This window comes from Pezoporus wallicus, unplaced genomic scaffold (assembly GCF_028554395.1).
Source record: "Pezoporus wallicus isolate ANWC-B61680 ecotype Strahan unplaced genomic scaffold, APGP_CSIRO_Pwel_v1 contig_3817, whole genome shotgun sequence".
Taxonomy (NCBI): domain Eukaryota; kingdom Metazoa; phylum Chordata; class Aves; order Psittaciformes; family Psittacidae; genus Pezoporus; species Pezoporus wallicus.
Genome location: NW_026635157.1, coordinates 6,399,034 through 6,411,750, shown reverse-complemented (window position 1 = coordinate 6,411,750; position 12,717 = coordinate 6,399,034). Strand labels below are relative to the sequence as shown.

Below are 12,717 nucleotides of genomic sequence, written 5' to 3'. Positions count from 1 at the left end.
TTGAGAGTTTCTGAAGGGCCTTGGAAGCCATTTTACCTAACAAACTCACTAATCCTTTGCCATGAAAAGAACGCGGTGTGCTGGTGAAATCCGTAGATGTGACAAAGTTGGAAGTCGCTTATGAGGCGGAGAACGACACAGTCCTTCAAGTGGGAACGCAGGGGCCGAGGGAGAGCCGGGTCTGGCGCCAAAGCCGGAGCGCCCGGCGCACTTTGCCGCCCAGCAGCCCCCCATGCCGTGGGCAGAACGGTCCCGGCGGGGGGAGCCCTCCTGCGGCCAGCAACAGCACAAACCAAACCGACCGAGGGCGCCGCACCGGGAAGCGGCTTGGCCCCTGTAGCGGCCAGGCGGGGCGAGGCCCCACCGGAGTCCGAGTAACCGCCGCCCGCCCCTTCGCCCTGCCTCCGCCTTCCGCCGCCAGCCGCGCCGCTGCCGTCGCGCTACCTGGCGGAGGCCCCTCCCGGCGATAGCAGCGACGACAGCGGGTGAGTGGCGGCGGGGAGTGGGAGCGGGCCGGCAGTACTGCAGGGAGCCGTCCTTCCCTCCGCCCCGGGGGAAAGGCGCTGCCCGGGCGGCGGCGGGCGGGAGGGCGTGCGGCATCTCCTCTCCCGGGCAGACCCGTTTCGCGGTGGTAGCCCCGGCCTCCTTTGCCCCGCAAGGCCCCGGGGCTTTGGGGTGCCTTGGTGGAAGGGGCCCGCGCTCTGCCTCCAAGCGCGGTCCGTCCGGCCGAGGAGCCATCTTCTGCGGTACGGGCAGGCTCTGCAGCGGGAGAGCTCGGTGCGGCGCTGCGGAGGTGTGCTGGTGCTAAATCACCGTGAGGTGAATGGCCAGCGGGTGGCGAAAAGTTTAGGTAGGTGTACGGAAAAAACATGCTGGCTTCCAGCAGCGTAGTGGCATCAGAAATGTTAGAGTTTAGTAGTTGGCATGCACTCTTGATAGTTGGTGTGCCCAGTATGTGACGGCATAAAGTAAATATTTCAGTGTTCTTAAAATACCTAGAATTCGTTCTTCTTCACTCCTTATGCAGCTGCGGTTCTCTGATCTCAAAAGTCTTGCATAATAATGTAGAACTATTTTTTTTTTTAATTCTAAATATTGCTATCTGATTAAATTGGCAGTGTATGTAGCTGAGGTGAAATAATTTTAAATTGATGTGAATTTAGAAAGTTAAAGAAAAAAAGCCTTTAGAATTAAAAGAACATCTTTACTGAGAAGCTAATTATGCTATTGTAATGACTAATATTAGAACTGGCAGTTTGACAAATTAATCAGGGTAGCATGAATATCAACGCTATCAGGACTCTTGGTTGATATTCAGGGATCACCTGCTGCAGGCTCAGGAGTGTTGCATCCCAACTAGAAGGAAGTGCAGCAGGAGGGCCAGGAGACCTCCTTGGATTGATAAGGAGCTGCTGTGGAAAATTCAGTTGAAAAAAGAGGCTTATAATAAGTGGAAGCAAGGACAGGTGGCATGGGAAGAGTACAGGGATGTTGTCCGGGAAGCTAGGGACCAGGTTAGGAAAGCTAAGGCTCAGTTAGAATTAAACTTAGCTAGAGGTATTAAAGATAACAGGAACGGTTTCTACAGGTACATAGCAAATACAAAACAGACTAGGGAGAATGTAGGCCCCTCAGGAAGCTCTCGGAAGAGCTGGCTACACAGGATTTGGAGAAGGCTGAGGTTCCGAATGACTTCTTTGCCTCAGTCTTCACTGGCAAATGCTCTGACCAAACCACCCAAGTCTTGGAAGGCAGATGCAGGGACTGTGAGAATGAAGACCTTGGGGCCACTGTAGGAGAGGAACTGGTTTGAGACCATCTTAAAAATCTGAATGTGCCCAAGTCCATGGGTCCTGATGAGATCCATCCGCGGGTCCTGAAAGAGCTGGCAAATGAAGTTGCGAAGTCGCTGGCCATCATATTTGAAAAATCATGGCAGTCAGGTGAAGTTCCTGATGACTGGAAAAAGGGAAATATAACCCCCATTTTCAAGAAGGGGAAAACGGATGACCCAGGGAATTACAGACCAGTCAGTCTCACCTCTGTGCCTGGCAAAATCTTGGAGCAGATTCTCCTGAATGGTATGCTAAGGCACATGAAAATCAACAAGGTGCTTGGTGACAGCCAGCATGGCTTCACTAAGGGGAAATCCTGCCTGACCAATTTGGTGGCCTTCTATGATGGGGCTACAGAACTGATGGACAGGGGTAGAGCAGTTGATGTCATCTACCTGGATTTGTGCAAAGCATTCGGCACTGTCCCACACGACATCCTTGTCTCTAAATTGGAGAGACACCAATTTGATGGATGAACCACTCGGTGCATAAAGAACTGGCTGGATGGCTGCACGCAAAGAGTTGTGGTCAATGGCTCAATGTCCGGCTGGAGACCAGTAATGAGTGGTGTCCCTCAGGGATCGGTGTTGGGACTGGTCTTGTTCAACGTCTTTGTCGCTGACATGGACAGTGGGATTGAGTGTGCCCTCAGCAAGTTTGCCGATGACACCAAGCTGTGTGGTTCGGTTGATACCCTGGAGGGAAGGAATGCCATCCAGAGGGACCTTGACACGCTTGTGAGGTGGGCTGATGCCAGCCTCATGAGGTTTAACCATGCCAAGTGCAAGGTCCTACACCTGGGTTGGAGCAATCCCAGGCACAGCTACAGGTTGGGCAGAGAAGAGATTCAGAGCAGCCCTGTGGAGAAGGACTTGGGGGTGTCGGTTGATGAGAAAATGAACATGAGCAGGCAGTGTGCGCATGCAGCCCAGAAAGCCAACTGTATTCTGGGCTGCATCAAAAGGAGCATGACCAGCAGGTCGAAGGAGGTGATCCTGCCCCTCTACTCTGCTCTTGTGAGACCTCACCTGGAGTATTGTGTGCAGTTCTGGTGTCCTCAACATAAAAAGGACATGGAACTGTTGGAACAAGTCCAGAGAAGGGCCACGAGGATGATCAGGGGGCTGGAGCACCTCCCGTATGAAGACAGGCTGAGGAAGTTGGGGCTGTTCAGCCTGGAGAAGAGAAGGCTGCGTGGAGACCTCATAGCAGCCTTCCAGTATCTGAAGGGGGCCTATAGAGATGCTGGAGAGGGACTCTTCATTAGAGACTGTAGTGATAGGACAAGGGGTAACGGGTTAAAACTTAAACAGGGGAAGTTTAGATTGGATATAAGGAGGAAATTCTTTCCTGTTAGGGTGGTGAGGCACTGGAATAGGTTGCCCAGGGAAGTTGTGAATGCTCCATCCCTGGCAGTGTTCAAGGCCAGGTTGGACGAGGCCTTGGGTGATATGGTTTAGTGTAAGGTGTCCCTGCCCACGGCAGGGGGTTGGAACTAGGTGATCTTAAGGTCCTTTCCTACCCTAACGATTCTGTGATTCTATGATTCTATATTTTTGCTAGTGAATTTGGGTTCTGAAAGTCAGACTCTGTTACGAAGGTTTTTTACCTTTTGGATAGGTCAGGCATCAGGGGGTGGAACTATGTCACTTAGTTTTAACTCAATAAAAAAAGAAACAAGGGGAAGAGTTTGTGGTGCATCCAGATGTCAATTTTTTAACTCTGCTTCTTTACCAGATCTGTGCAGAAATCCTGGTTTCTTGAACCACAGTAAAGGTCTTGGTGCTCACTGCGCTCTATCAGGCACTCAGTGCAAAATCTCTAGCACCTTTGTTCCCAACTGCATCCTTAGCACCTGTGGAAGCTGCATTTGATGCTTTACTCCCGGGGGGGGGGGGGCAGTTCCTTGTGCTTATCTTGACACAAGATTTTGCTTAAGGAGTTCTACATGTAACATTTTCATTGTGTTTATTCGGCTTTGCACAGCATAAATCCCAAAACACGTTTCAGGTGCCTGCAGTTAACAACTCTGGGTGCTTTATAGCCAAATAGTGTTTTGTGTGACTGTAGTGTTGCCATCTACCAAGTTTCATATAGGCAAACTGTTGCAAGGCATTGGTGCAGGTTGATGAAAATAGCTGTGTTTCACAGAAAGGGGGTGCACAGGATGTTTGGCAGTGTAGTAGTTCCTTGGGATCACTATGAATGGAAATAAATGTTGGCTGGTTTGGGACACTTGTATAGTTTGTCTCTGGTTCAGTTCTGCTCTTGGTAGCAGATACGTGGTAGCTGCTGTCCTTTCAGGCACTGCGTGCATCTACCTGCTGTTACCAGATGGATGTCGGAAATGTCTTGCCAGGATAACTGGAAAGCTGTAGCGTGGTTTAAAAAACCAAATCTACCACATATCCCAGCGAGGTGTTAAAATAGAAGATGTTCCATTTTTATTGAGGGCACTGATGCAAAGTTGCAAGGCCTCTGAAGACCTGTGACGTTAACAGGATTCTCTGATTCTGTGGCAGCCTACGCTCTTGCTTTGAAACAACTTCCTGCCCCTGCCCCCTCCCTCTCCCCCCCCAGCCTTTTCACATTTCTCATATTTGGAGATTAGCTCCTTACATTTATGTTTAGAATGTACTGAGGTCATAGTTTCTGGTCACTTCCCCTCCAATATGGAGGTGTGGAGGCACTCTGTCCATTCAAGGTAGAAATCTCAGTTGCCCTGGAGCCATCTGTCTCCAGGCTACTTGGATTTACAAAGTGCTGTGATATTCCTGATGAATTGAGAATAGGCCAGGACAGCACAAAGGATTTATAGGTCTCCTAATAACTTTATCAAAATTTAATTTACCTTTCAGACCACAATGAACGTGGAACATGAAGTTAGCCTCTTAGTTGAGGAGATTCGGCGGTTGGGAACCAGAAGTAAGTATTGTAATTTCTCTTGACCATACAGACAGATGTAGTTATGTTATACATACATGTCAAACAGATGTAGTCATATCAAGGTGTGAACTTGACAAATTAATTAAGCAAGCTCAGATAACCTGAAAACATGCATATACACTTAATGTTGGACTCTGTGGTGTTCCCTGTGTCCCATCCTGTAATGTGGTTCTGTTATGAAGTTAAATGAAGCACAGAGAATGTTGGCCTGAAATCCAGCTCCCACAAAAATAAAACTGCAAAGTGACCCTTTCCTTTAGGTTTCCAACACTTGCAGCAACCATCAAAGAAGAAAGCTACACTTTTTCCTTGCATCTCCTTTTCCTTCCATCTCCTTCTAGTAACGTAACTTCTGTACTTCAGAATTCATACCCTTCAATTCTATTCATCATGGTGTTTGGAATTGATCTGTATGCCTAGAACTGATCTAGGAGTTACAGGCATAGTGCCAACCTTCCGTGAATTTGCTTAGGAGGTAGCTTTTTCTCTTAAGATTGATTTTCAGTGTTAAAAGTCCTCTTTCTTTAGAAATATTTGTGCAATTTGTGGATCATAGAGGCATAGAATGGTTTGGGTTGGAAAGGACCTTAAAGATTATCTAGTTCCACCCCCCTGCCATGGGCAAGGACACCTTCCACTCGACCAGGTTGCTCAAAGCCCCATCCAACCTGGCCTTGAACACTGCCAGTGATGTTGCAGCCACAGCTTCTCTGGGCAACCTGTGCCAGTGCCTCACCACCCTCAGAGTGAAGAATTTTTTTCCTAAGGTCTACCCTAAGTCTCCCGATTGTCAGGTTTAAAGCCATTCCCCTTTGTCCTGTCCCTACATGCCCTTGTAAAAAGTCCCTCTCCAGAAAGGATGCGCTACCTGCTTGTATATTTCAGTTCTGATTCAATTGCCTTTGGTTCTATCTGTTTTTCAAAACCTAAGCAAGTGTGCATGGTTTAGTGACACGGTTTGGTGGGAGGTGTCCCAGCCCATGGCAGGGGGGCTGGAACTAGGTGATCTTAAGGTCCTTTCCAGCCCTAACTATTCTATGATTCTATGTATGTCTTGCATTTTGTATGACTGCATCTGCCTTTTAGGAATAATCTAGCCAATCTTAACACATATTTTAAAATCCTTGCTTTGCATGAGAAATAAATTCACATTGCAGCTTTTTCAGTGTGAACCTTAAATATTAAAAAGTGAAAAAAATGGGGAAAATGCTCCATTTTTATTATTTTAAGTTTATTTGCTCCTTATGCTTTGAGGAGGAATAGCCTGTGCTGGTAATAGGTTTCAGAAAGTCATCAGTAAAAATAAACATAGCAGATATATTGTCCTTGATATGAGTCTCTGGAAAAAAGGCAGGAGTTCTGCCTACTTTTTATCATCAGCATTCATAGTATGCTCCCCAGTACCTTGGGAAACACCATGGGGTTTACTTTCAATATTCTGACAGCATGTCACTTTGTTTCCCCAGTAATCTCCTAACTGAAAGAAAATCTGCATGTGTTTTCATGTTGTGTCTTTGATTTAGACGCTGATGGACAAGTCAGCGTGAAATTTGGTGTGCTCTTTGCTGATGAAAAGTGTGCCAACCTCTTTGAAGCCCTAGTGGGAACTCTTAAGGCTGCAAAACGACGGAAGATTATCACTTATCAAGGCGAACTACTTTTACAAGGCGTTCATGATGACGTTGATATCATGCTGCTGCAGGACTGATGCAGTGTTTCAGCTATGCATTAATGGAATTGTTTGAGATGATGACTTGCAACGTCCTTTGAGTAAGGCTGATCATTCTAAGGTGCTTTGATGCATTTTCTACATCTTTATAGTTAAAATGAAACTGTCCTATTTTGGAAAACATTCCTTTTTGTAATTCTTCCTAAAATTGTACTGTATGTGAGTAAGGTAAAAGATGGCATATCGCTCCTTTTTTTTTTCCAAATCTCAGGTAAAGCTCTCAAATGTCTGGTGTTTATTTTTCAGCATATGAAGAAGAGGACCAGTAATTTAATGTTTACAAATCAAAGCGTGCCATGAAAATGTAAAATAAAAGCACATGCTTAAGTTTATGTAATTCTTATTGCTGTTGTTTCTCTTTTTTATTTGCAATCTGGAATGAAAGCAAACTGAATTGTGTGGTTCAGTTGATATACTGGAGGGAAGGAGTGCCATCCAGAGGGACCTTGACACACTTGTGAGGTGGGCTGATGCAACTGCCAACTGCAAGGTCCTCCACCTGGGCAATCCCAGATTAGAGCAATCCCAGGCACAGCTACAGGTTGGGCAGAGAAGAGATTCAGAGCAGCCCTGAGGAGAAGGACTTAGGCATGTTGGCTGATGAGAAAATGAACATGAGCCGGCTTCAGTGTGCGTTCACTGCCCAGAAAGCCAACTGTATTCTGGGCTGCATCAAAAGGAGCGTGACCAGCAGGTTGAAGGAGGTGATCCTGGCCCCTACTCTGCTCTCATGAGACCTCATTTGGAGTATTGTGTGCACTTCTGGTGTCCTCAACATAAAAAGGACATGGAACTGTTGGAACAATTCAGTTGAAGAATGACCATCTTTTGGAGTGACCAGATTGTGCACAAAAAGCCATGAATGGTAGCTGTACCTCATTCATCTCTGGCAGCATAATATGCATTTGTTTTTCTGTCCTTTAGAATTTTGAAGGAAGCCTGTGAGGAACTCACTGAATGCCTTCATGCAGTGTTAACTGGAAGATGGTACAGCAGGGTCAGATTTTGATTATTTTACTCACAGGAGTCATACTTTTTCTAAATCACTCAAAGCAGAAAGTGGGAGGGGAGGAAAGAAAAGCCCTTTTGATTGTTTTCTAGCTTACTGCTAATTCTTCTTAGCATATAAAAATGCTCCCTCCAGTATGGAGTAAAGGTTGCTGCATGAGAAAACCAGCAGTGGGTAAGCAAACTGCTTGCTGGTCTGTGCTTCCACTTTGCAGCTGCAGCTCTTAAAGTTGCAGGATGGGTGAATTTCCCTTTACTTAGCAGCCTTTTACAAGTGCTGAATGCTTGGAAAGTGTCTCCTTATTTCCAGATACAGGAAATGCATGCATGGTTATGGAATCTCCACAAAGCTGTGTAATTCCAGCTGCTGCCCCTTTCATCTATGTTTGCTCTGTTTCGCACAACAGGAAAACAACTTAAATCCTGTGTGCAAACAGATCTGGGCTGCCTCTGCCTGTGCTGGCCCCAGAATCTGGAGAGCAGGGAAGTGATACACAGAGAAACTTGAGCCGTCTTGGGTCCAAGCCAGCTGGAGCAGAGAAGCAGAGCAGGAGCTCAGCACAGTTTACTGGCTTCAGTGCCCTGTTTCTCCAGTGCACCTATTCTGCTTCCAGACCTGAGCTGACAGGTGCTTGTACCTCTGCACTCCACAGGTGGAAAGAAAGGGGGCCAAGACCATGCCCTCTGCATTAGAGGTAAGATCAGACAGCTCTGCATTGCCAGATAGCCACAGGTTTTTTTCCTCTGCCTCTATTTTGTTGAAAGCCTGAGTCATTGTCTGGGTTTACAGGATAGCCTGAGTATGCTGACAGATGTGGAGTGCTTTGTGATTGTATGAGATGCTGGGTTTGGTATGGGAGGGCACCAGCATGCCCAAGCCAGGATATAGTTCTCTGTGCATGTTTGTAACAGCTCTTTAAGCTCTGAAGGGGACTTGGTCTCGAAAATGTAGTGAACCTCCCCCCTCAGAAAAACCCAAACCAGTTAATTTCAGGCTCAGTGCTGAGCTGGATCCAAGACATGACTATGAGGAGATCTTTACATCTCTCTCATTTTGAATTTATCCTCTTAATAATGCTAATAAATGTGTTTGGGGTTTCTGGGAATGTCACATAAAAAGAGACAGAGAAACTTGGCACTAAAATCTGTAGCAACGAGAGGAGAATGTGACAATGTACTGCCCAGGGGAGCTGAGATTCGTTTTCCCTCTCTTTCTGAAAGCAGAAGAGGAACAACATGAAGAAGGATGTATATCCTTGCCCCCAGAGCAATGCTTTATGCATCTACTGGCTCCAGAGCTCCATGGGCTTCTTCACGTCAGGTTATACACAAGCACTGTTGACTTTGTTTTTAATTGTTATTTTTTTTTCAGAGGAAGTCAAATACTGTAATAACATGACTTCACATGCATGGGACCACATCTCTGTTAAGGAAATAATGACTGCAGCAAATGGCCTGGACAGAAGATGTAGTTCCTGGAGTGCTTGACACAATAATAGAAAAGCTAACTATGGGGAAGGCATTACCTATAAGCAGCAGAACAGTAAGCAGCCCCTGTAATGGGTTCATGACCTTGCCAGCCATGAGTCCGGAGGAAGTTTGTAGGTCAGCCAGGAGCACCAGTAGTTCCAAAACAGCAAGTCAATTTCCTGACTCCTGGGAAGTAGGATGATACAGAGATCTTTGACAAAAGTTTAAAAGGGTTATCAGTAGGATTGTTACGTGTCTGTGATAGTGCTAGGAAATTAGTGAAAAAGTAGCTTAGCTAATTCAGTCTTCATCTATATAATATCTGAGAGCATCATGGAACCTCAAGTTGAATGAGCTCCAAGCAAATCTAGCTGGTGCAATTTAAGATGTTACCGTTGTAAGTCTTCAGCAGGGACTGTTAAGAGTAACCAGTGGAGTGGAGCGTATGCACTCACCTCACCTCAGCTATTTCCATGCAAAATCCGGTGACTGGAGATGAAAGTGCTTTTCAAAGTGATTTTTACTAAGCTGTGAAGGTGTTGAGGTGCAGGTTTGTGTAACCTCTAGTGAGGGGTATTAACATCTTAAACTTTGTAGCCATTTGTCTTGTGAGCATAGGTTTGCTCTGTGAACTTGAGCAAAGGAAGGGTTGAAGTATATGCTGTATCTTTTATGTGCCTCTCATGTTGGAATGAATTTTGAAAGCGCATGTTGTGTTTTGCTTGTTTCTCCTCTTCCCTTCAAAGCTTTGCTGGAGGCATTCCTTGCACTTCAAGGGACTTCTCTCAGTGGCGGTAATGTCACTTTTGCCATTCATATCTGTGTAAAGTTCGTTGTCTTTACTTAGTTTCTTTGTCACAAAAAAAAACAGTTGAAGGAAAGAACAAATGTAAGAGGAGCAGGAAGTTCTTGCATGCTGAAAACCGATTATATTGCCACTGATACTTAGCAATTTTATTTAAAGATAGTTTGATGTTTTAGAAATAGGCTGAGATTTTCAGAAGCACAAAGTGAGTATTAAGTGTGTTTAAACAGTTGCAGAGCCTTTGCTAAAATTATGCAGCACGGACTGATGAGTGTCACGGGACTGGCCTTATGGTTTCATATCAAAACTCTAACTGTTAATGATACCTTTGTATCACCTCCACCTCAAGAAAACATTCAGTCTGTAACAGAATCTTTTTTTCTGATACCTAAGAAAGATATTCATTCCAAAGCCATCCATGAAGGGTAGAACTAAATATAAACAAAGCAATTTGAAGGAAAATGCAGTGCTATACAAATATCTATATGTACTTACACATAGATATTTGTATAGCAGTATATATATATAAAACAGTGTACATATATATACATATATACAGAACACTGTTTCAGTGCTCTGACAGCTATTTGGAACAGGCTGGGTTGAAGAAAATGAGTTTGGTGACCCTGTGACATATTTTTAAGCCTGAATACCTTTCAGAACAAAAGTCAGTATGACATGCTTTGGTTTGCAACCCGAAAGGTGATGGTGTGTGCCAAAATGCTTTCTTTTCCTGCTTTCCTACAGACCACTCAGTTTTCACTCTGGAAACTGTCCCAACAGTTTGGAAAAGACCCAGATAGTCCCTTTGGTGTGTTTATTGTGTACAAGAGAAAAAGACAAGGACAAAAGAACTGCTTAGTGCTCTCCAATACAGGCAAGCAGATTCCAAGTCAAGACTGTTCATGTTACAGGTGACACTAAAACCAGCAGTCTGCCTTTGCTCAAAGGTCCAGTACCCATACAAACTTAGATCTCTTAAGGTCTGATTTTCAAGCCAAGAGTTCTTCATTGTTTTGATCTGAAATGGCGTTCTCAAAGAAAATCAATAGCAGGTTGAAATGTTCAATGATTTCAAGGAATCGCTATGGTCAGTATTTCCAGGTACTCTTAAACCCCAACAACAACCAAACCTGAATGGGTTAGCTAAGGTTAAGTGTTTGACAGTGTTTCTAGAAAGCCAGTGTATTTAAGAACTAGTTACATAAACCGCTTAGTGTGAAATTGTTTTCCTGAGGGTCGCAGTTAGGTTTAGTTCTGCCGCTCTGAGTACAGCTTTAGCCTCAAATGCACTGTAGATGCACGTTTAAGTAGCTGAAGCTAGTCTCGTGGCAGGTATTTTGAAAAGTACACTCGACGCATTATCTTGCAGTGTAGCCTAGATGTCATCACAGATTATGCTTATCTCTGCCAGAGCACCTGAGCAACTTGGGGAGGTTGAATACCAGGCTGGTAACCTGGGGAGGGAGTAGTGCAATCCACAAACATACTCCTGAGTCTTGTCAGATCAGATCTAGATCAAACCTCATTTCAAAGAAATGCTTAGTGTCAGACCTGAGCATTTTCACAAATACAGCAGCATGATATCCATGACCTTGCTCTTCCTTGGAGCTCATGCCCGCACAACCACTGTAAGCTGAGTGATGCTTTTTACAGCCACCTTGCCATGCTTAAAGCTGTTCACCAGAACACATAATAGTATGTACCATCTATTTGCATATGCATATTAGGCATATGTAGTGGTACAACAGGTAGTCAAAACATGACTATTTTACCCCAGTGGGGAAATACTAAGTAAATGACAATTATGTTTGAATGGGAATATAGTGAGCTGCATTTTCTGGTCTTTGCTAAGTCTGCTAAATAGAAGATCACAAACATTAACTGAGGGTTTGTATCTTGCAGAATTAGGTCTTTTATGAAGCTTTGGTGGTGGAAGACATATTATTGCCAGGTCTTTATTAATCGAGGGGCCTTGGTCTGTCTCTGCAGCTAATGTTCTAAAAAGTTTCCTTTATAGAATCGTATTTTGGAGCACAGTATGATTTTCCTGGAAATCTGCTTTTAATTTTCTTAGAAAAATAAAAATGACATAAAGGCAACAGCAGTTGTAGACACTTGCCAGTGTTCAGCAGGCATTCAGTGCTGTTTAGAAGTTGACATGGAGTCAAGATCAAGACATGGAAATAATTGTATTATAGGTACCTTCAGTGGCATTGGAGTACTTCAAGTGTGTGACATCTCCAAGGTACTCTGGCAGTTCCAAGTCCACGGGCATCTAAGGTTTGATTGCGAAGCTTTTCTGGGAACCTAAAAGCAAGCCTCCATATGCCCAGAAGCATTGCCACCTTGTGTGTGCTAAATGCCAAAGTGCCCATCTCAGACTTATGTCCACAGGGCATCAGTGCACACTGATGCCTGAACTCCCCCAGGGTTTGTGCTGGGAAGCATAGACACTGAGTAGTCCTCAGCCCTGTGCAGAAATGTCTCTTAATTTTCTTCTTAAGACCTCACTGAGAGACCTTTTGTTATCTTGGCAAATGGTTCTGGCTTGAAGGGGGTGGGAGCATCTGCAGCGAGTGGGCGCTAGTTGCTCCTAGGCCCTGTGTGCTTACCCCCTACATGGCACATGCTGTGCTGAAAACCGTGTTAGCAGATGAAATCACTGTGCAAAAAACTGCCTCGGGCTCCTTGGGAAGTTGGTCTGTGCTTCTGTGTTAGCAGCACCGAGGATGAACACTTTGCTCAGAGCCAAGAGTAAGAATCCCTAACTTGTGTCTTACTTTGTGTTGTGGAAAACAATACCACCCTGTGTGCTTACATTTATATTGTATTGCACTCAAGCGAGCCCAGCCAGCTGGCTTGATAGTGGTGAACTGCCGTAGTGGGACTTCTCAGAATTGTTTTCCTCTCTACAAACACAT

The 12,717-nt window shown here is 45.0% G+C and overlaps 1 protein-coding gene across 1 annotated transcript; it reads left to right on the top strand.

Moving 5' to 3' along the window:
• The first annotated feature begins 432 nt into the window (after positions 1–432).
• ABRACL (ABRA C-terminal like) lies at positions 433–6,842 on the top strand. Its single transcript, XM_057407289.1, has 3 exons — positions 433–485; positions 4,694–4,760; positions 6,305–6,842. Exons 2-3 carry the CDS (start codon positions 4,700–4,702, stop codon positions 6,487–6,489), a joined length of 246 nt encoding a protein of 81 aa, XP_057263272.1. The 5' UTR covers positions 433–485; positions 4,694–4,699; the 3' UTR covers positions 6,490–6,842.
• The last annotated feature ends 5,875 nt before the right edge of the window (positions 6,843–12,717 follow it).

Excerpts from the sequence above, each read along its gene's own strand:
- ABRACL (XM_057407289.1), top strand. The coding sequence starts at position 4,700 with ATGAACGTGGAACATGAAGTTAGCCTCTTAGTTGAGGAGATTCGGCGG. Across the intron at positions 4,761-6,304 it reads TCGGCGGTTGGGAACCAGAA|ACGCTGATGGACAAGTCAGC; the intron begins GTAAGTATTGTA and ends TCTTTGATTTAG.